Below are 24,332 nucleotides of genomic sequence, written 5' to 3' on the forward strand. Positions count from 1 at the left end.
TCAGTGGAGTGTGAAAAATGAGAAGAAATAGTGAGTTTCTTGTGAGGGGTGAAGGAAGAGGTCCTGCTGCTGGTGTGTGTTCATATGGCACACATACACACACACACACACACACACACACACACACACACACACACACAATTACTCTTACGGGCATTCTCAGGGCGGTCTTAACAGCATTTTAGGCTTTTGTCCAAGGGGCTTTGGTCCTAGGGGGCTTTTGTCCTCGGGGGCTTTTGTCCTAGGGGCTTTTGTCCTAGGGGCTTTTGTCCTAGGGGCTTTTGTCCTGGGGGCTTTGTCATGGGGGCTTTGTCCTAGGGGCGGGGGGCTTTTGTTAGCTTTGTCCTAGGGGCTTTTTGTCCTAGGGCTTTTGTACATTTGTAGGGGCTTTTTGTCCCAGGGGCTTTGTCCTTTTTGTAGGGCTTTTGTCCCAGGGGCTTTTTGTCCCAGGGGCTTTGTCCTAGGGCTTTTGTGTCCCAGGGCTTTTGGGGGGCATTTGTCCCTAGGGGCTTTGTCCCAGGGGCTTTTGTCCCAGGGGCTTTGTTTTGTCCCAGGGGCTTTGTCCATGTGTCTTTGTCCCAGGGGCTTTGTCCCAGGGGCTTTTGTCCTGCATTTGTCCCAGGGCTTTTGTCCCAGGGGCTTTGTCCCAGGGGCTTTGTTGGGGCTTTGTCCCGGGGGCTTTTGTCCCAGGGGGCTTTTGTCCCAGGGGCTTTTGTCCCAGGGGCTTTGTCCCAGGGGCTTTTGTCCCAGGGGCTTGTCCCGGCTTTTGTCCCAGGGCTTTGTCCTCGGGGGCTTTGTCCTAGGGGGCTTTTTGTCCCAGGGGCTTTTGTCCCAGGGGCATTTGTCCCAGGGGCTTTTGTCCTAGGGGGCTTTTGTCCCCGGGGGCCTTGTCCCAGGGGCTTTGTCCAAGGGCTTTTGTTTTGTAGGGGGCATTTGTCCCAGGGGGCTTTGTGTGGGCTTTGTCCCAAGGGGTCCCAGGGGCTTTGTCCCCTCCCAGGGCTTTTGTCCCTGGGGCTTTGTCCTAGGGGCTTTTGTCCCAGGGGCATTTGTCCCAGGGGCTTTGTCCAGGGGCTTTGTCCCGGGGCCTTTGTCCCAGGGGCTTTTGTCCAAGGGCTTTGTCCCAGGGGCATTTGTCCCAGGGGCTTTTTGTCCTAGGGGACTTTGTCCTCGGGGCTTTGTCCCAGGGGCTTTTGTCCAGGGCTTTGTCCTAGGGGGCATTTGTCCTAGGGGCATTTGTCCTAGGGGCTTTTGTCCTAGGGGGCTTTTGTCCTAGGGGCTTTTGTCCTAGGGGCTTTTGTCCTAGGGGCTTTTGTCCTAGGGGCTTTTGTCCTAGGGGGCTTTTGTCTTACACTCTACCCACTCACCCACTCAAATGAAAACTAAAACTTTCAGTAAAATTAAGCATTTAATTAATTGGTACGTTGAATAACACAAACGTTTAAACATATAATTAATTGGAAAAGCAAGAATTAATCAACACAAACGTTGAATACAAACGTTTAAACATATTAAAGTACCTCATTAGGTACATCATCGACTTCGTCATTAATTTAGTTGTGGCATGCTCTATGCACGGGGCCTCTACTAGAGCAAAGATAATTTTATTTATTGATTTACTTATATGATATGTGAGTAAAAACTATTTTACCAATAATTCTTTGATATATTGCCATTAGAATAAAATATAATGAGTTCTCGAAGGGTTTTATATGAAATACTTGTTTATGCTTGTCACCATAAAAATTGATCCATTCTTCCTTGTACTAATTTCCATTTTCTATGTTCTCTCACAGCGTAAATAATATATCTGTAGATATTTCTTTTCTTTCCTCAATATCTAGGCATCGAATAGAATTTCTCACTCAATATAGTATCACTTAAGAACTTAGTGACAAGTATTATGTGAGGAATGATGTTGAAAGGTTGAAGTTAATTGGGGGTGAGTCTTGCCAGTGCTACGCGTTGCCGCCTGACTTGGTAAACGCATCAGATTTCACAGTTTTGGCTGTTGGTAAAGTGCAGTTGTTGTGTTCCAGGTAGAGTGTGTAGTCGTCTCGGGTGTCTTACTGGCTGACACAATATCCGCATGCATGTGATGGTTGGAAAGAGAGAAAGAGAGAGAGAGAGAGAGAGAGAGAGAGAGAGAGAGAGAGAGAGAGAGATTTCCGTTCAATAAAATCGTTATACAAGTGGAGGTGCAGTATCAAGGAAAGTATTTAGGAGGAAGCTCGTCTTAAAGCTACTTAATGTAGATCCGCATAGTGCGCACGCCTGGCTACTAGATGGAACTGATTAAATGGCGGGAAAAGTTGCGTCACTTGTTTGGTTTGACTCTTGGACGCTGGGCATGGTGATATGAAGAATTGACAGTGACACAAACAAGGCGAAAAGGAAAGAGCTTCACTAATGTGTTGTATGCGGCACAAATAAAAACAACAATAAAGACCTGAGGTTTCGTTACTTCTCAAAGGACAAAAAAAAGTAAGTAGATATATTTAGTAAGCGTGACACAAGTATAAAGAATATTTTGAAAAGCAAACAGAGAAGATGTGAGTAAAACACATGAACCAAGGCTCATTTTCTAAAGTACCCAATATGGTAATGTTATACGAGACAGTCAGACACCATGGCGACTTTATGGAATTTCGCCAAATTTTCAGATGTTGTTCAGATGCTTTATAAGAAATACACAGAACCTATTAGAGCCTGACCTAACCTAACCTGTCCTAACCTAACCTATCCTAACCTAAACTAACCTAACCTTACCTAACATTACCTAACCGTACCTAACCTACCCTGTGAAAAAGTATACAAACCCGGCACATACTTTGAACACAATTAAATTCGCTGTAATATTTTCCTATTTGTTTCTCACTATTTTATTCTCATACTGTATTTGGAAATGGTAAATAAAACCGGGTTGGGTTAGGTTGGTTAAGTAAATCACCTTTCAAACAATTGTGCAAAAATGAACCAAATCAATAAGGTGTTGAGGTGTTTGCTGTGTACTCCATCGTTACCCATTCCTGTACTATCGTCTGGAACTTAGATTAAAAGCAAAAAACTAATGTTGTAACCATCTTTAATATATCTTGTGAATATTATAACACAATTTATTGACAAAAGTACCAGTAATTATTCTTATGTCCAACTTAATTTCCTCAGACATCGATATAATTGATGCTGAGATACCCCAATATAGCCTTTCTGAAGACTAAAACGTTTCACTTCCAATAACATGTTGATAATTATGTTATCTTTCTCTTAACTCTATTGCTATACAGTATTAATTTTATCTCGTTTCCATCATCATGGGAAATGGTTGTTGCAACATTTTTATACACGCTCTGTTTTTTGAACCAGACTTATTTCTGGGTATAAGTATGGAACCCAAACACAGTTTAATCTTTTTCAACCTTGTGCATAGTGGGCAATCACTGCTCAGGTGTCAGTGTTCCTTAGCAGAAGCAATACTAACTATTATTTAATAGAAGCTGAACTATGATGAGTAATCTTTAACCAATGTGTAACAGGTGGTGATGGACGTGGTACTAATGGTAAATGTATTTACTCACTTTTTTGATGAGTCCTGAAGTGGAGAGCAGTGACGGAAGAACCAAGTCGTCCGTGTGCTCAGAGGCAAGTCCCGAGGAAAGGAGAGATGACGAAGACGCGACGGGGCAGGGAGACGAAGAGAATCCCCCTATGTCCATCGTCGGCGGAGGGTCGGTCATTGAGCCACATGTAAGCTCACTTGGAGACCCCGACGGTAGAAGGAGGTCACCCTCTACAGCCCCAGACCAGGTGCGAGGGGGAGCCGTAGCCCCTGCTGGAGACCCTGACTTCTGAGGTTTCTGCTTCTTAGACTTGTCTTCAAGATGAAAGTCGTCAGCATCACTGTCACCTACTGCCGCCGTCTCCAACAAACGGGAGCGTTTAACGGCGGGCATAGGGCATGTTGGCAACACTGCAGTCAGGTAGATAGCTTGGCTTGTTTGAGGTGGAGTGGTAAAGACGTAACTGCTACGTCACACTTGAAAATCTTCGACCAGAGGGACCGGGTGGTAGGACCAGATGTTCTTATCAAACAAAAATGACAAAGATCATAACTTTAAAAAAAAGAAAAAAAAGATGACACTGTGCTGATAACTGGGTCTTACTATAGTTCTCTGCACAGACTGGGATTAGTAGACGAGCTGAATTCGTCAGAAATACGACTTCTAAGGAGCAGCCTCTTACAGCCTTTGTTGACACCCACGGCACGCATACGCGTTTATAACCGATTCTACTTCCTTACGTCTCTACAGTCACCCAGCTGAAGCTACTGAAGAGTTTACCTTCTTTACACTCTCATACATCTTCAGAATTATAAGGGACGACCTCATCACTTTTCTTCACTTCTACCGCTTTTCGGTTACTACTCATTAACCATCATCCAGTTGATGGGGTGTTTTCGTGTGCTCAGTGGCGGGGGTCGGGTGGTGGCTGGCCTTTCCCAACATTCCTCCCTCCTTCTGCGGGTCGGTGTATTCTTGGCTGGTGTGATCCTGGTGTGTGTTTCCTTACGCTATGGACTATTGTGATGGTTCTGCTACGTCTCTACAGGATTACTTTTGCACATACAACAGCTTGCCGACTCGAGTTCATCTTAACGTCACCCAGGTAGTTTTATTACAGTATGTACTGTATAATTCAGGCAATATGATTATTTCCACTGATGTCCAGGTGTTACATAGGTGTTTTATATATTTTAATGCGTTTCATAATAACTTTGTGGTATTTTTATCGTCAAAGAAATTTTTTATGGATTATCTGAATTGACTTCACAATTTTTTCCTTATGCTAGGCTACTAATGAGTTGGGATTCATTATTTCGTTCTGTGTAGGTGCTGCGTATTCTATTTACTTAAGTTTAATGTTTGGGTTTTATATACATATCTTCTTTCCCCCTTATCGTTACTTACAGTATATCTACATTGTTCTGTTCTTCACTAACCATAACAGAGCCCCGCTAATAACGGAACTCATTTGTTGTGGTTGTTGGGAGTAAACTTCTTGTGAAAGAGCAGGGTGTCCTCAGTATATAAACACTGTTAAATCTCATATTACTTCAACTTACACATCATAATAAATAGAATAACAGTTACAAAACAGTACACTGCAAATGATTGAAAGTAGTTTGTAAAAGTTTGTTAGTTGACTTTGACCAAATTTTCTGAGGTTTTTCACTTCGTTTTACACACAAGATGTCTTTGTCATTCTCACGTTAAGTTTTAGCTCGTTCTATAATATGTTTCAGGCAGAGTTTTACTGATTGCCGCAACACTAGGCGCTGTCTGTATACATGGTTGACAAGTAGCATTTGCTGCGTTTAAGAATGTGTTTATAAAGTTGGAGGCGAATATTGAGTCAGAGGGCAGTATCTATCAATTAAACCCGTCTTGAGTGTTGAACAAAGAACTGGTAAATACAACAGTTTTTTTTACTCATCATCGGCTGTTGAGGGAATGTACACATATATTAAACTCGTAAAACAGTCGATGAAACTTAATTCTGCCCACAGCCACCAGGAGATGTTGATGAAATGCACAATACTATCAGATGGTACAATAATCTGCTCTTAAAGTGTACAATCCACCCATTACCAGGCTACAACGTGGAGTATAATGGAGACGTGACGAGACGGATGGGGGTGTTACGGGGAAAAAAAGAAAATCATAATATCCCTTTGATTCTGTCGCAGCTCAGAGTGGTCACCTCAATACCAAATAGAACTGGGGTCACTTTAGTGATTCGTATAGTGATAAAGAAAACAAGTAGCACGGAACAGTTATTTGACATATATACTTCTTCTTTTTATGAATAGGGTTCTTATGTAACACTAAGCAAGTTCTCTCTCTCTCTCTCTCTCTCTCTCTCTCTCTCTCTCTCTCTCTCTCTCTTTGATTCAGGATTATTTGCTCTCTTTTTGGGTACTACAGGAAAGCTAAAGATATACTCGAAGACCGATTTATTATATAGAATTATAGACGGTTTATATGAAGAGGATATTATGTTGGTGTAGTGAAGGTAAAATTAATCTGGTGAATTAAATGTTTACAGCAAGTTCATTCCTGGCCACGCGGGAGCTGAAGTTGAGAACAACTTTAGCATACTGTATACAGTACAGTATATATGATTCCCTGAATAACAAAGTTACAATTAAATTCTGAATTAGTGTATAATGTTCTGAGAACAATAGTCACACGTAGGATACTCTCTCTCTCTCTCTCTCTCTCTCTCTCTCTCTCTCTCTCAGAAAATCATTCAATTAAAACTGTCATTATTTATGATTCACAACACAACGTCAGCATATATGATTCGCAACATGGCCTAGATTATTTCCATGTAGAGGTTGTGTTAAAACAATGTTATGGGCGGGGGAGTCAGGCCAGGTTGAACACCGCTTACACAACATTTACTCGCGTCAGTTTAGGTTAGGTTAGGTTAGGTTTAGTTACAATAAATTAGGTAAAGTTATATTTTAATTTAGATAAACTTAGGTAAAGATGAGTTAGTTTAAATTCGGCTAGTTTAAGATGGGGTTAATTTAGTTTTAGTATGGTTAGGTTAGGTTAATACAAGGTAGCTAAATAGGCGCTGCCTTGTACACATGAAAACGTCTCCTTGTGCACATGAACACGTCTCCTTGTGCACATAAGAGAGAGAATATGTGTATCATTAACTCACAGAAGCAGGTGGAAGATAGTTGCCTCAGTGATCTAAACTTAAGGTAATATTTTGCGGGAATGAGGTGAACTTAGGAACACTTTCAGGTGAGAGATGAGAATAGTAAACGCAAAATGAAAGCTTTGAGTAGTGTTCAGTGTATCTGACTGTTTACCTCCCTGTCTGCTTGCCTCACTGTTTACTTACCTGTCTGCTTGCCTCACTGTTTACCTACCTGTCTGCTTGCCTGACTGTTTTCTTACCTGTCTGCTCACCTCACTGTTTACCTACCTGTCTGCTTGCCTGACTGTTTACTTACCTGTCTGCTCATCTCACTGTTTACCTACCTGTCTGCTTGCCTCTCTGTTTAATTACCTGCATGTTTGGCTCACTGTTTACTTACCTGTCTGCTCATCTCACTGTTTACCTACCTGTCTGCTCACCTCACTGTTTACCTCCCTGTCTGCTCACCTCACTGTTTACCTCCCTGTCTGCTTGCCTCACTGTTTACCTACCTGTCTGCTTGCCTCACTGTTTACCTCCCTGTCTGCTCACCTCACTGTTTACCTACCTGTCTGCTCACCTCACTGTTTACCTCACTGTTTCTGCTTGCCTCACTGTTTACCTACCTGTCTGCTTGCCTCACTGTTTACCTACCTGTCTGCTTGCCTCACTGTTTACCTACCTGTCTGCTCACCTCACTGTTTACCTACCTGTCTGCTTGCCTCACTGTTTACCTACCTGCTGCTGCCTTACTGTTTACCTACTTGTCTGCCTCCTGTTACATACCTGTCTGCTTGTCTCGCTGTACATACCTGTCTGTATCTCGCTTTACTTACATACCTGTCTTACTTTCCTCACATTTACCTACCTGTCTGCTTGCCTCCTGTTTACCTACCTGTCTGCTTGCCTCACTGTTTTACCTCCCTGTCTGCTTGCCTCACTGTTTACCTACCTGTCTACTCTCCCACCTCCTGTTTACCCTACCTGTCTGCTTGCCTCCCTCACTTTACCTACCTGTCTGCTCACCTCTCTGTTTACCTGTCTGCTTGTCTCACTGTTTACCTATACCTGCTGCTTACATACCTGTCTGCTTTCCTACCACTGTTTACCTACCTGTCTGCTTGCCTCACTGTTTACCTACCTGTCTGCTCACCTCACTGTTTACCTACCTGTCTGTTCACCTCACTGTTTACCTACCTGTCTGCTTGCCTCACTGTTTACCTACCTGTCTGCTTGCCTCACTGTTTACCTACCTGTCTGCTGCTTGCTCACTGTTTACCTACCTGTCTGCTTGCCTCCTGTTTACCTACCTGTCTGCTTGCCTCTGCTGTTGCTGTTTACCTACTGTCTGCTCACCTCACTGTTTACCTACCTGTCTGCTTGCCTCACTGTTTACCTCCCTGTCTGCTCACCTCACTGTTTACCTCCCTGTCTGCTTGCCTCACTGTTTACCTACCTGTCTGCTCACCTCACTGTTTACCTACCTGTCTGCTTGCCTCACTGTTTGCCTACCTGCCTGCTTGCCTGACTTTTTACATAACTGTCTGCCTGCCTCACTGTTTACATACCTGTCTGCTTGCCTGACTTTTTACATAACTGTCTGCCTGCCTCTCTGCTTACATACCTGTCTGCTTGTCTCGCTGCTTACATACCTGTCTGCTTGTCTCGCTGCTTACATACCTGTCTGCTTGTCTCGCTGTTTGCATACCTGTCTGCGTGTCTCGCTGCTTACATACCTGTCTGCTTTCCTCACTGTTTACATACCTGTCTGCTTGTCTCGCTGCTTACATACCTGTCTGCGTGTCTCGCTGCTTACATACCTGTCTGCTTGTCTCGCTGCTTACATACCTGTCTGCTTTCCTCACTATTTACATACCTGTCTGCTTGTCTCGCTGCTTACATACCTGTCTGCTTGTCTCGCTGTTTGCATACCTGTCTGCGTGTCTCGCTGCTTACATACCTGTCTGCTTTCCTCACTGTTTACATACCTGTCTGCTTGTCTCGCTGCTTACATGCCTGTCTGCTTGCCTCCCTGTTTTCCGAATCTATAATCTCTTCATCCACTTTTTATTAACATAACTTTGTTTCTCGTGGACTAACATTTTTTTCCGAATTTTTATCACCTATATTTTGTTCAGCGCGTTCTCGCTATTTTTGTTACATCTTTTGCTGATTCAAATGTTCATTAATATTCATTTTTTGGGGGGGAATGTTCTCCTTCACTACAATCAGTATGTATCGTGTATGTATATGCACATCATTGCATACGTATACAGGTGGATATGCATTTTTTTCAATACATGCAAAAATTAGCTTGTTATGGTACAGGGTGATATCTAGCATTCAGCAGCTATTGGGTTACTCCTCCACCTTGACAGGATGCTGGTTCACCCAAGGGTTGTTCCACCATCATTCAGCAGCTAGTGGGTTACTCCACCACCTTGGTAGGATGCTGGTCCATCCAAAGTTTTTTCCACCGTCAATAACTAGTTTGTGGGTTATTGTACTCCCGCTTTTACAAAATGCGCAAGAGTCTAGTTTACAAAACTTGATATTCTGTGAGTCTTAAAAAATAATAATTGTACGACTGTAACCTGAAATTCCTCGAAACTCTACAAATTTTGATACGTCCTCCAAAAGTTTGTAAGGTCTTAGGATTTCAAAAGTTTCTGAGGGCATTACTGGTTAAATCCTCAACCTTGTTTACTCAATAACATAAAAAAAAAAAACTCACACATTTACCTTATATAAACAACTATAGATATACAATAACGTCTCAATGGCTTACAGTACGTGTGTTAGTGTTCTTTCATTATCATGTAATAAATGGTTGACATAAAGAAGGGTTTAGAAGAATGAATGATTGGTAGAGTCTGAAAGGAGGTATAATAAAAAGGGTATAATAAAAAGGAGATAAATAGAAAAACAAATTACATCATAGGAGTAAAGAAAGAGAATATAGATTTACAGAGATCATCAATAACTATCAAAAGCCTCTACTATCACAAATTGACAAACATAAACCATCACTAATAGAAACTGTAACCACAATAAACAGAAAAGCCTTAACCGCCACACAGACAGAAACGTAAGCCGTCACTAACAGAAACCTCAACCACCACAGAAAGACAAAAACATTTACCATCACTGACATAACCTTTTACCACCACAGAGAGACAGAAACCTTAGCCATAACTGACAATAAGCCTTACTACTACTACTTTGCTGTCACTATGAATCGAGTAAGACGATCATCTAGCTATGCTACAATGATATGAGTTATTGAGGATGTCAACTAGGTTGGTGAGTTCTGAGGTGCCTATAGAGGCCGATACGGGACCGGCAGGGTCAATCACAGATATTGCACATATGTGGGGTTACATCTAGTGCGGGAGGGGCGGCGGCAGCGTCTTTTCGGCGTTGGCGCTTGTCTGCCTCGTTATGCAGTTGATTTATGTGGTGAGGCAGGAGCGCAGGCTGCAACCACACATCTTGGCTTTCCCTTTTCCTGATCCAGTGGTGCAAGTGCTGCAATGGCTGGGGAGAGTGAAGGTTGCTATGGACTGCCGATAGCCCAGTTTGTTGGGTTTTGCCTTAGTAGCCTGTCCATTATGCATTGCCTTCGTCCGCCAGTGTAGTCGTTGGGTTCCCATGGTGGTCACCTCTTGTGTCGATACCGCCGTTAGGGTCTTGTTGGAGCTCTGTAAGTATGTCTGCCTGATGCGGGGCTCCATCGCAGATTTTTCGTTTGGGGGTTTACTCCCGTAGCGTTATACCTGCCAAGGTTAATCCGCAAGGCAGCGAGGCAATGGTAGGTAGATGCCGAGACGTGTCCACATGCCAGTGGGCCTATGCGCCATCCCTCTGGGGCCATTGCTATTCCAAGATCCCCCTGCTGGTCTAGCCATGGGCCCACGAGGCACCCAGTTATCAAGTGTTGACACGAAGAGGCACAGCAGGAATCTTGATGGTGAAGAGGCTGTTTACTGGCAGGGGAAGACTTATGCAAGTTTCTTACTTGTTCTCCACGATGGCTAGCTAGCGGCGTTACCTGAAAGCGAGAGGTGGCAAGCAGTGTTTGCACCTTAACACTAATATAATGCTGCCTAACTAGACGCATTTCACCACCGTGTGTACAACAAAAGACAAAAGTCGTGTCATGAAATTTGGTGAAAACATATGCCGAAGGGCTAAAACTTTTGGTGCACTCTGCCTTGTGGTAGGGGGCACTCATAATGTTTCACGAGTTATATTCAATCTTCGGACAAAACTGCGACACGACTTTTGTCTTTTATTGTACATACATACATACATAATACATACATACATACATACATACATACATGATACGTGTTATGTATATTCTTGGCAACAGGTTATGTACAACAATACTTGGTGTGGTGTACAGCACATTTACTGTAATACTTTTCTACCTGTGTTCATTAACCTCACACAAGCACATAATAATTATATACAATGCGCGCCCTTCATTATAAGTCAGAGGAAAAATTATACAATACTGTTATGTATTGTTGTAATGTATATTTTTTAACCTGTGTTTATAATCAATTAACTTTGTAATCAAAATCTCCAGAATTTTGTCTGAAGATATTCATTATTTACTTTTACGCGAAAAAATAATTCGCCCTGAGAGGCACCCGGGGCGAGTCACTGTGCCACTCCCTTTCATATCACCTAATTGACATTCTAGCGAGAGCGAGTGCCCCCGCGGCGTGTGGCTCGGGCACTACTGATTATCTTACCTTGTTTACAGGGGAGACACGGCACTCATTGTTGTCTATACACAGAGGAGTTCCCCATCATTGTCCCATCACTACACCAGAGCCCCATCATTGTCCCATCATTACACCAGAGCCCCATCATTGCCCCATCACTACACACAGCAGGCTAGAGAGAGAGAGAGAGAGAGAGAGAGAGAGAGAGAGAGAACATAAGAACATAATAATGGAAGAAACTGCAGCGGGCCTATTGGCCCATACTGGACAGTCCCATTTACACCCAACCCCTATCTCTCATATATCCATCCAACTAATGTTTGAAGCTATCCAGCGTATTCGAGTTAATGATGATATTTGGTAACTTGTTCCACTCATCCACTACTCTGTTTCCAAACCAGTGTTTACCTATTTCTCGCCTAAATCTAAATTTGTCTTATTTAAAACCATTGTTACTAGTTCGCTCCTGGTTGGATAGTTTGAGTACCTTTGTAATGTCCCCTTTGCTTAGCCCTGACTTCCATTTATACACCTCTATCATGTCGCCCCTCACTCTACGTCTCTCGAGGGAGTGCAAATTAAGATGCTTTAACCTGTCTCTTTACTCAAGGTTCCTAATGCCCAGGAGTAGTCTTGTCATTCTCCTCTGAATTCCTTCCAAGGAGTCTATATCCATTCTGTAATACGGTGACCAGAATTGAACTGCGTAATCCAAGTGAGGTCTCACAAATGCAAGATATAATTTTAGGATGACCTTCAGTTCATTATTCCTCTTTGCTTTTCTTATCTCGGTCATAACCCTACCGGCTAATACCTTATAATAATCTCGGAGGTAAACTTCACCACGATTTCTTCTCCTACCTATAGCCTTCCTTTGTCCAATAATATTTTTTAAATAATTATTTATCCATTTCGGGTCATTGTTGTTTGATCTGAGTTTTCTGTATGGTATGTTCTGCCTTTGTGCATTAAGTAACTCATTATTTAAATTGTTGTGGAACTCGCCAACCTCAGATTTCGTGATCAGGTCATCCTCAACCGTCAGGTCTCCAGGTAAAGTGAGGTCGCCCTCTGTGGGTACATTGTGTGAGATCACCTCATGAGAGGTCACGTAATTCACCCCCAAGCGAGTATATAATTACCCCGGGTGGGTTCGAAATATGTTGGCTTAGGAAACAGTCCTGGGTTGTTTCAAGAAAATCCTCTGATTCTGAGTTACCCATAAGGTCAATCCAATCTATTTGGCTAAAGTTAAAGTCGCTTACCATACAGGTTTGCTGTGTATGGAGGCCCTGCTCATTTCATCCCAAATAAGTCGCTCATTAACTCTATCAAGATTAGGAGGTCTATATATTACTCCTGTGATTAATTTTCCCTACCATTGATTAATTCTATCCAAATTGTTTCTGTATTCTGCTCAATTTTTATTTCCTTATTTATTTCACAGTTCAGATTATCCCTGACATAGATTGCTACTCCGCCTCCTTTCCTAGTCTGCCTATAGGTATGGAATAATTTGTAACCTGCAATTTGATATTCGACAGGTAACTCACGTTAGTCTTGGTTTATGCATGTTTCAGTGAATGCTATTATATCGATTTTTCGGTTCATACCAACGCCCTGATTTCATCCATTTTGTTTCTCATACTTCTACTGTTTGCAGAGTAGACATTTAAGTTAGTCGTGTTTTGAGTCCTCTCTTTGTGGCATTTAGGTTTTAACTCCCTGCCTGATTTAGTTTTGTCATCATTCCTAGCACTATTTCCATGTAACCTTTCATTTTGTTCACCCGCTCCCACTGCATTCTCCTCCACCCCCGTGCTCATATGTTCTCCTAGCAGTTTAAAGACTTCGACATCTTTTGAACTGCCCTCTTGAGAGTGCCAGTCACGGTTGCCACCCCAACCCTAGACAGATGCACCCCATCCCTAGCATAAAGGTCCCTTCTGCTGTAAAAGTTGTCCCAGTTGTTAATGAATGGGACTGATATTGACTTGCAATATCTGTCAAGACGGCTGTTGACACCAACTGCCCCTGAAAACCATTCATTGCCAACTGTCCTTCTAGGCAGGACACCACATATGATGGGGATCCCTCCCTTCGACCTAATACGTTCAAAGTTCAAGAAGCTCCTCACTCTTGCACCGGCCAATATCATTGCCTCCTGCACTGAGGCAGATAATGGGTTTGTTCCCATTACCAGACAAGATATTGTTCATTCTGTCATCTATATCCCCCACCCCACCTCCTGGCAAACACACCCTCTTCCTATTTTTATTTTTACCACGAAAAGCTCTGTCCAGGTGCCGTACATGGGACTCGCCAACAATTAAGGTTTTCGTACTTTCCTTGTCAGCCTTGTCCCTGACTATGCTAACGTCCAATTCGTCTATCAAAGGACTGAAACAGTTGGTACACTTAGCTGTTGTTGTTGTATCCTTGGTGTTTTTTTTTCACCACCAGTTTGGTCGTTCCTCTCCTCACAACCTTCCATTCTCCTGAGTTTTCGTCAGACACGGGCTTTCCTTGTCTCGTTTCTTCCTTCATCCTCGCTGTCACTTCCTTTAATTTCAAGATTTCTTCCTTGGCCCTCTCTAACCATTACTAACAACTGATCCCGGGAGCTAAGCCTGCCGTGACCTTTGTTCTAGTGAGGTAAGACATTTCTATAAAGTAAATTTTGCAGTCGGTTTCGACTTTCGTCATTTTGGTTAATATAGCGTCTTAAATCTTATAATCCATTCACGTTCATTCACCATAAGCTTCACAAATTGTCGTCGAGAATTGTTTGAATGTTGTCTTTCATCCTTCCACTAAAACAGAAAAAAGGGTAAGAAAGAAAAAAAAAAAGAGAAAAATTCACCACAATAGATTAAAGGTATGAGGTAGCATTGAGAGGATTTTTTTCAGAAGGAATAAGAAATGCAAGACAAACACCCGTGGAAAGATAAGCGTGTTTGTTTTTTACATCAGAGGCTTTGTGAGCTTGTGAGCGAGGCATAACAATGAATGAGACATGTGAACCGAGACGTCATTGTGAGTGTGCATTAAGAACACACACACACACACTATATATATATATATATATATATATATATATATATATATATATATATATATATATATATATATATATATATATATATATATATATATATATATATATATATATATATATATCTATATATACAGCTCTTCCTAGTGGCTGCAGGGTGGCAGGAAACAAGACCAAATGCACTCACACATTTTCTCTTCAGTCATTGTCATTCATTTATTCTCAGTGTTAGAAAATATATGTTTGTGTAATAGTGGACCAACGGGGAAATGTTAGTAGTTGTGGTAGACTGTAATGGAGCAGCATCAGGATGTTTGTAGTTGTGGTAGACTGTAGTGAACCAGCGAGGGAATGTTTATAGTTGTGGTAGACCGTAGTGAATCAGCGGGGAAATGTTTATAGTTGTAGTAGACCGTAGTGAACCAGCGGGGAAATGTTTATTGTTGTGGTAGACCGTAGTGAACCAGCGGGGAAATGTTTATAGTTGTGGTAGACCGTAGTGAACCAGCGGGGAAATGTTTATAGTTGTGGTAGACCGTAGTGAACCAGCGGGGAAATGTTTATAGTTGTGGTAGACCGTAGTGAACCAGTGAGGAGGAATTAACCAACATTGTTAAGTACATTCAGAAGCCGGTACATGGCAAGTACCTGCCAACAGTGCGTAACCGAGAGACCGCACATGAACAGTACTCGCCAATAGTGTGTAACAGAAAGACCGTACATGAACAGTACTCGCCAACAATGTGTAACAGAGAGAGCGTACATGAACAGTACTTGCCAACAGTGTGTAACAGAGAGAGACTGTACATGAACAGTACTCGCCAACAGTGTGTAACAAAGACCGTACATGAACAGTACTCGCCAACAGTGTGTAACAGAGAGACCGTACATGAACAGTACTCACCAACAGTGTGTAACAGAGAAACCGTACATGAACAGTACTCGCCAACAGTGTGTAACAGAGAGACCGTACATGAACAGTACTCGCCAACAGTGTGTAACGACCTGCTGTAACAGTGAACTGACAAATGACCAACACTCGCCCACACAAGTCGGTATTGACAAAGTGAAGTTCTGTCAGTAGGAGTTGTGAACAGAAGTCATGGATTAAAAGATGTTAAAATCAATAAAATATCTGAGGAAATGTAGTCATGTAAATACGGTGCCCCAGAGGTTCTCAATATACTCAGAGAGAGAGAGAGAGAGAGAGAGAGAGAGAGAGAGAGAGAGAGAGAGAGAGAGAGAGAGAGAGAGAGAGAGAAATTGATAACAAGGTTAAGTGGTGGGACAATAACAGCGTGCAGGAGTGAATATATTGCATATGCAGATGATGTCACACAGATAGTCAGGTACCCAGGAAAATCCAAACAAATGATGGCCATCAGAACAAGCAGAGAAATAGAGATAATAAACAACTATGAACGAAAATGGAAGATAATAACCAATGTCCAAAAACTCAAAATAATTCACATCGCAAAAACAAATCCCTACCCTATTATTGTCAATAACCAACAAAAACCATATGCTGCCAACGGAAAAATATTAGGACTCAAGATAACCAGAAACGGAATGATCCCCACAACAATGAAAGAATAGCAATAGCAAAATCACAACTTACAAAGCTCAGAAGATTCCGCCAATTAAACACCAACACATAACTGCACCTATACAAAGCACTGATCAGACCACACTTAGAATACCCTGCGATACCTCTGAACACAATCACAAGAACAAACAAACCTAAATTTCAAGCAGTGCAAAATATAGCCCTCAGAAGAGCGGCAAAACACCAACCACCATACACACAAACAGTACAAGACATACACACAGAACACGGCATAGACCCACTCAACATCAGAATACACACCCAAGCAAATGTAATATGGGAAAAAATCCACCAAGAACAGGATCCCATACTAAACCAATTAAATGAGGAAAACAACAACACATCGGACAGATGGTGGCCTAGAAGCATAAAAACTGATAACGAAGAACCAGAGCCTCTATATACACAATAAAAAAGAACCAAAAGATGGGAACAACTCTCCAGTGCCACAAGGACCTAGAGGGCCCCCCTCCCCTAACATAATATGCCCCAAGGAAACATCAAGTAGAACAACTTAGTTTAGGTTGGCTGAGACCGGCCTTCCCTAACCGCAAGAGTCCTCTAATGCAGCACTGTTGACGGAAGACAAAACCTCGTCTCCGCAAGGTGGATAGCCCACCTGCTGTCACCCTCCTCCTATATTTCCCACTTGTGAACTTTACCTTGTACTGTACCCTTCTTGCGATTCGACATGCGCACCGTGAAACGTCAACAAAGGCTGTGAGTGAGCTCTCCCTACAATTCCCAATTCTCATGAATTTAGTGAGACGACTACCTTCAGTCTGTTTAGAGAACTAAAGTGGAGCCCAGTTGTAAGCACAGTGTCGCTTGTGAAATTTATAGTTGCTGGACTTAGACAATATTTTAGATAAAATATCTGGACTTCCTGCCTGGACCCTCTGGTCGGTTATTTTCGTATCTGCGCATGCGCAGTGCGAAGAGCGTGACGTTGAATGACGTGGTAGTGACGTCGTTGCCTCTCCATCTCGCCTGTGACCGAACACAAGCATTGCACAATGCCTGGGGAGAGTGGTGGGCAGAAACCTATGAAGGCTTTGGCTAAAGAAGAAAAGATTGCCCTACTGAACAACTTAGAAGACGACCTGAGGCTTTCAAGTAGTGAATCAGAAGCAGACAATCCGCGGCCAACAACAATAGAAGTGATAGACAATTTTCAAGAAGTGATTAGTAAGAAAGAAAAGAAGAGGAGGCGAGAGGAGGCGAAGAAAAGTGAAGGAAGCGACAGTGATGAGATCATGAATGATAGGAAGAAAAGGACGACACACACAGAAGGAAGCAGAAAGAATTCAACTGGGAATAAAACACAGCAGGTCTTGACTGAATCCAACACCCTTCAAGAGTCAGACCCCAGTGATTATGACAGTGACGGTAATGTTTCTATGGGAAACACTAGCCACAGTGGAAACAGCAATGCCATGGACCCTATCACCCTGCCCTCTGCCAAACAAACAAGTAAGCTGAATCTCCACTTTCCCAAGGACTCATTAAAATCTGTCGAGGATCGGTTTAATTGGATGATGAAGTACTGCAGACAGCATGGTCCCAACATTCAATTCCGACAAGGTAAGAACCGGAACTTTATCAAGTGTCAGACTCCTGAAGTCTATAAAACCCTTAGTACTGTTGGCTTTGACGGGGTTGTCCTAGTGGCCCCTCCAGCAGACGCTGATGAATGTTGCCACATCCTAGTGAAACGATTCCCCCTATACGCTGACATCGAAGATGCACGTGACTTTAATTCTAATATACTCAGTATACATCGACATTACCGGGGACACACTCCACAAGCTGCTGTTATTGTCAAGTGGAAGGGAAGGGTATGTCCAACCACTGTGGAAGCCCATCCAATCCTTCCACCACTTTATGCAGAGCCCTATCATCCTGGGCCTGTATTTTGTGTTATCTGCTCTCATTGGGGTCACACCTTCACTGCCTGCTGCCGACGTGATCGTCCTAGATGTCGCTTCTGCTCACGTAACCACAACTCCGCCGCCTGTGCCCAGAAAATCAAAGACCACCTTAATAGGGGTGGTGTGGGCTATGTAGTTGAGCCCAGGTGCTGTAACTGTGGCGGCCGGCACAATGCTGACTCACGGCAGTGCCCCAGTCGCCCTTCTGTCCCAGGGGAGAGGCCTCCCCAAGGGCTGCGTCTACCACAACGCCCCCCTCAGTCTACTGGGTCACCTGCCCCTGCCTGGCTTCACCAGGCTGCACCACAACAGCACCTACCATTCCCTAACTCAACCACTACTGAGCCTCCTCCCCGTCTCTACTCTGACGCTATCAAGCCTCGTGTTCCCACCAGTTCCCCCCCACAACCCCGTCGCTACTCTGACGCAGTCAAGCCTTGTGCCGCCACCAGTGCCCCCCCACAACCCCGTCTCTACCCTGACGCTGTCAAGCCTTGTGCCGCCACCAGTGCACCCCCACAACCCCGTCTCTACCCTGACGCTGTCAAGCCTTGTGCCGCCACCAGTGCCCCCCCACAACCCGTCTCCAGTGACATGACACAGATCATGTCCCTCTTCCAAGAATTTACCAGTCATGTTGAGAAACTCTTGGTTACACTCTGTACCGCCATCTCCGACCTACACCGCCAACTCCTGCCCTTTGCTGCCACCCAGTCACTCCCCTCTTTTGGTTTGACACAAGCTGGTAGTCCCCCTGTGAGCCCCCCCTGCTCACAGGTTGTGTGTACTGGGGCCCCCGAGCCAAGCCCTGCCTCATCTTTACGTCACGTGGTGCCTCAACCTGTCTACCCACCTCAAGCCTCGCCTGCTCCTGTGTCTGTGCTGTCTCCACCAGGGCTACCTATTGGACCTGAGGACTCCACCCCCGGCTACCCATACTCCACCGACATGCCGGCACCTAAGGCCCATCCGTCCACGTCAGGGGTAATCAGTCTAATACACCACAATGGATAGCAACGCTACAGGACTGCAGGTACTCACCTGGAACATAAACGGCTTGCAAAGCAAGTTTGGTGCCCTCAAAACCTACGTCTACACTGAAGACGTCGACGTGCTGTGCCTCCAAGAAACGCGGTGTGCTGCTGGTACCTATGTGCTCAGTGGCTACACATGTGTTGAGAGCCCATCCACTCCTGTTCTCCGCATCGACGGACTACCACGAAGCCATGCACGTGGACTACGGATCTACGTCAAGAAGGATGTCCCCTACCAACCTCTCGACGTCCCCCTTGATGACGACACCACCGACGCACATGCCATCACAATCACACTAAAAGGTATGTCCCTCAATATTGTCAATGTCTATGTGCCTACCTCCACCCCTACTGTACCTGTCCTACCACACCATATCACCTCCACCCCCACCCTCCTTGTGGGGGACCTCAATGCCCGTCACCCTAGTCTCGGCTCCCAGGGGCCCCACTCAAGCTCCCGGGGTAACTCCTGGCTCTCCTACCTACAAACCACTGATGACCCTGTACGTCTTCTCTGCCCTCCATCACCCACCCACATCGGGGGAGGGAAACTTAACTACATAGCTCTCTACTCTGACCCTCACCGCCCACACTCCACCCGCATCCTCCACTCCCCCCACAGTGACCATTTCCCTATCCACACTACCCTCCAGTATGTGAGAATACCCGCTCCACCCAAGGGCCCTAGGCTCAGCCTACCCCCTGCCAACATACCTGCCTTCATCACTTCCATTGCTGAATGGTTTCAGGGTTACACTGTCACCACCGCAGACCAACTCTACCTTGATCTGTCCAAACAATGCACTGACCTCCTCCGCCCTGTCCCAAAACACCACCGCCCTAACCGCCAGCCCAGGAGTCAGTGGAATGTTAACCGTGACCCTCATGTTAAGTCTATCCGAGTATGGCACCGAATAGCAGTCGACCAGTGGAAGAAATCTCCCAGCTCCCCTGACTCTCTACGCTTCCTGATGCGCACAAATAAAGAGCTCCAATCTGCCATCACTCTGCACGAGAGAAGCAGTGGTTTGATTTTGCTTCTTCTATTGACCAGTCTACATCTATAGGTGATATATGGCGCACCATTAACCGTGCCCGGGGCACCAATGCTAGACCCGCGCTCCACCCCAGACCAGCTGCCCGAGCTGAGGCACTCTCCCAGACGTGGCAGGAGGCCGCCTCCATTGATGCCCTACCACCCGCTGTACGAGACCTCACCCTCGCACTGCAACCACAACGCCGACAGCGCATCTTCGAGTACCAAGACCTATTTGCAGACACTGACGTGCCTTTCCCACAGTGTGAACTACTAAATGCTGTTAAGCGTGGTCGGTCCACCGCCCCAGGCGATGACGGCGTCACATATGATGTGTTAAATGCCCTTATTGCCACCCCTGGTAACCCCCTCCTCTGTCTATTTAACCTCTCTTTTGATACTGGTCAGCTGCCTCACTTATGGAAGACTGCCACCACCATCCCAGTCCCTAAACCAGGCAGACAAGATGAATATCGTCCAATATCCCTCATCTCCTGTTTCTCAAAGATGATGGAGCGCATGATACTCCACCGCCTCCACTGGAAAATTGAAGCCCACCTGCACCCTGACCTCTATGGTTTTCGCCCCGGAAAGAGTACTGCTCACTGCATCGCTCACTACATGGCAAATACCTCCGCCAAAACCTCCCTCTTCGTCGACTTCAAGGGTGCTTTTGATAAAGCCAACAGTGAAGTGATCCTTGAGGGCCTCACTCACATGGAAGTGAAGGGCAAACTCCTCACGTGGATTGCTGACTACCTCTCCCATCGACAGGCCCGTGTCCGTTTTCAGGGCCACTACTCTAAGATCAGGGACCTTGATCTTGGCACGCCTCAGGGAGGTGTACTCAGCCCTACACTCTTCAATGTTCTCATGAACTCCATCTGCCGTCTCAAAGTCATCTTTGCTGAGTGCGCCCTATACGGTCACATCATAAGCTACGCTGATGATATTCTCCTGCAAATTACTACAGTGCAACATGAACAACCTATACTCTCCACGTTTGCCCGGACCTGTCAAACACTCGGGCTAGTCATCTCACACACTAAAACCAAGTTCATCTCACGCTTCCGGCGTCAGACACTACTGATTCTGCAAGGACAAGACATCGATCAAGTACGCACCTACAGGTACCTTGGTCTACCTGTGCGAGCCACTACCAGAGCCACGACCTCCGCTGTCGCCACCCACGTCATCTCCCAGTGCCGCCAACGAACGAGGCCCCTCCAGTCCCTCACTCACTGCCTCAAAGGAGCCTCTGTCAGGGTCCTACACCTCATGTACATTGCTATCGTCAGAGCTGTCATAGATTATGCCTCTCCTGTCCTTGTAGTTGCCTCCCAGCGCGAGAAACAATGCATCGAGAAAATCCAAAACAGAGCGATGAGACTCATCCTCGGCTGCCCTATGACCACCAGAATAGAAGTCATGCAGCGCGAACTAATCCTGCTTCCCGTCTGCGATCGAATTACTGCTCTCAATGCCATCCTTGGTGTTAAACTTCTTCGCAGTGAGCAACCGACTACCCTGTCGCGCTCACTGAACTCACATCTTAACACCCTCCTGCGCCGGCCTATCCCCACTATACTGCCAGATTCTGGGGTCACTAAGTCTAAGGGTAAATACTTAACTCTAATCTTAATTTCTAAGGGTCGCTGCCACCAGACCCCCTCTGGACAGCATGTAGCACGTTAGGTAGCGGGCAGAGTGGACTAGGCATTGGGTTAGGTTTTCCATTGACCAGATCGATAAGGGGAAAGAAGGGTGAAACCATAACATGTCTTAATTGATTTATTCCTTATAAAACATACTGGTAAAAGACATATACATGAATTGGCCTTCCTCAGAAGAACAACGGAAATGTGGTTACCCAGATGGGCCCCAGACTCTTACATTGATGGCGTGTTACCCACCTACTTATTGCATAACAATCTGTGACCACCTTACCTCGGTCGTCCCTTCTTACAATATCCCTTAACACATCAGACTGCTCCACCTGTATGGAATATAGCACCGTCGGTTATCATACATAGTAGCACCATCTCAACACACATGTTACACTCCATACCTGCAAGTATGGGACTCCTTGTGACTTTTAGGTATACGCAACAGGCACCTCGTTCGCACACCGCCCTCGAGTGGGTAAAGACGAGGGCTTCACCTAGAGACATACCAGCACTATTTCTACGCCTGGTATCATAGGTCGCTCCAAGTGACGACCGCAGAGTTTCTCACGGTCTCCTTATTTGTGACTATTCATTTGGGGTGGTGCGCTGGAAATCCACAGGTTCACAGTGGACTGGCATAGCGGGGAGTAGTCCCCACCTGTGGTGACGCTCAAAGGGACAATGGCGGCCAGGCGGCAAGGTACTCCGACCGCATGGAACCTGAGGTGACGGTAGAACGAGGAAGACTGAGGGCAGTGCCCCGCCACTCCTCGTCACATAGGCCTACAGTTTCCAATCCTCAATTTACACTTTTGTTTCTTATGGTTCTCACCTGAACACTTTTCGGTATATTGTCACTCATGCCTTATAAACACATATTGTAATCCTAAATTACACACTAAGGTAAGGTCTTGGTTTGCTAGTTCTTGGGTAAATTCATGGGGTTATAATATCAACGTGGCATCTGAGGCGGGTACATGACGCGCCTTGAAACAAAGGCTGAATGTTCATGGCGGGGGTGTATCAACTTCACTTAAAACTGTAATGAGGGATCCTCCTCTCACACATTGCACTATTTGAACACAGACATAAGATTCTCTGATCACTGTACCTGTCGTGGGTATATGTCACGTGAGGATACGAGGTGTATTAAATTCATACCGACGCATACAAGATATTTCCTTTCAAGTATAGTTTCTGGATCACTGTCAACACCTCACATAGTTCTGATACATTTATCCTTTTTCCAGATCATTGTTCTCATGTATTTTCATATGATATCTGTTGGAGTTATGTTCGCTACACGCTCACAGACGTAAATAGTATGACCTTCAAACCCTGATCCACACTTAGTCTTACAGTACACTAGTCCGGCTCAACTGGACTTTAACATTCATCTTATGCATACCCTGAGTTATCCTTAATGCTATGAATACATACACTTAATATGATATAACTGTACCTGGGTACAATACAACACATGGTCTAGGAACATTGAGTAGGTGAGTTGTCCTTTATCAATGTTTCCCGTTTTCTGAGGTTCTACAAGCGCGGTGCATTTGAATGTTATGTAGCGTAATATGAATTAAATGGGATTTTTAGGAATGACAATGATGTGCGCAGTACACCACTACTTTCCCCCCTCCCTCTCAACTCTGGCCCGTCCACACTGCTGCTGACATCCTGCGTTATCACCTCTACACCCCCTCGACCTCTCTCCCTCCCGAGTACACTAATCCGCCTCTACCACCGTGGACCTCCCCGTGTGTTGATGTTATCGTCCACACCTTCCCTGGTCGTAAATCCACCCAACTGAGGTATATGCTCAAACTTAACTGCCTTGAGCAGATTAATGATGTCGCTTCCTCTCTAAAGACCTCCCACCCTCCTATCCTCGTCTACTGTGATAGGTCTGTTACCACGCTGGGCAGCGCTGGGGCAGCTGTGTGGATTCCTGAGCGCCAGGCCTGCCAGAAAATCAGGGTCCACGACTGGGTCTCCTCCACTGATGCTGAAAGCATAGCCATCCTCGCAGGCATTCATGAGGGGGCGACCTATGCTCGCACTGAACGCCGGAACCTCCTTATAATCAGTGACAGCACTTCTGCGCTAGCGAGGCTTAAATTACCCTCCCCCTCCTCCCCTGCCGCCCAACACACCCTAGCCGCCGTTGCCAGGCTAGAACAAACTGATGACATCCGTGTCAAGTTTCTTTGGATCCCGTCACATATAGGAATAACTGCCTGTGACACTGTTGATCGGCTTGCCAAAGAAGCTACACAAGAAGAAGATATTGAAGCCGCTCTCGCCCTCTCCCTGAGTCATCTCAAATCTCGCATACACGCCACACAACGAGAGGCATTCAACGAAAATTGGATACACCTGAAACAACGGGGTAGCGTCACACTGTGCCACTATGACGCTGTAACCGGTGACGACAACCGCCACTACAAAGAATATCAATCCCTGACTCGATCTCAACAGCTTATATACATGAGACTGCACCTAGGGTACAGGTACCTATGGGAGTACATTGGCAACCCTGAGCCTCACCGC

At 45.1% G+C, this 24,332-nt stretch overlaps 1 protein-coding gene across 1 annotated transcript; it reads right to left on the bottom strand.

The window, feature by feature from the left end:
- Nucleotides 1–314: 314 nt before the first annotated feature.
- LOC121858780 (translation initiation factor IF-2-like) lies at nt 315–1,130 on the bottom strand. Its single transcript, XM_042355414.1, has one exon. It carries the CDS (start codon nt 1,128–1,130, stop codon nt 315–317), a length of 816 nt encoding a protein of 271 aa, XP_042211348.1.
- Between the last annotated feature and the right edge of the window lie 23,202 nt (nt 1,131–24,332).

This window comes from Homarus americanus, unplaced genomic scaffold (assembly GCF_018991925.1).
Source record: "Homarus americanus isolate GMGI-L3 unplaced genomic scaffold, GMGI_Hamer_2.0 scaffold27839, whole genome shotgun sequence".
NCBI classification, from domain to species: Eukaryota; Metazoa; Arthropoda; class Malacostraca; order Decapoda; family Nephropidae; genus Homarus; species Homarus americanus.

Coding starts and splice junctions, on each gene's coding strand:
- LOC121858780 (XM_042355414.1), bottom strand. CDS start 1,130: ATGCCCCTGGGACAAAGCCCTTGGACAAAAGCCCCTGGGACAAAGGCC.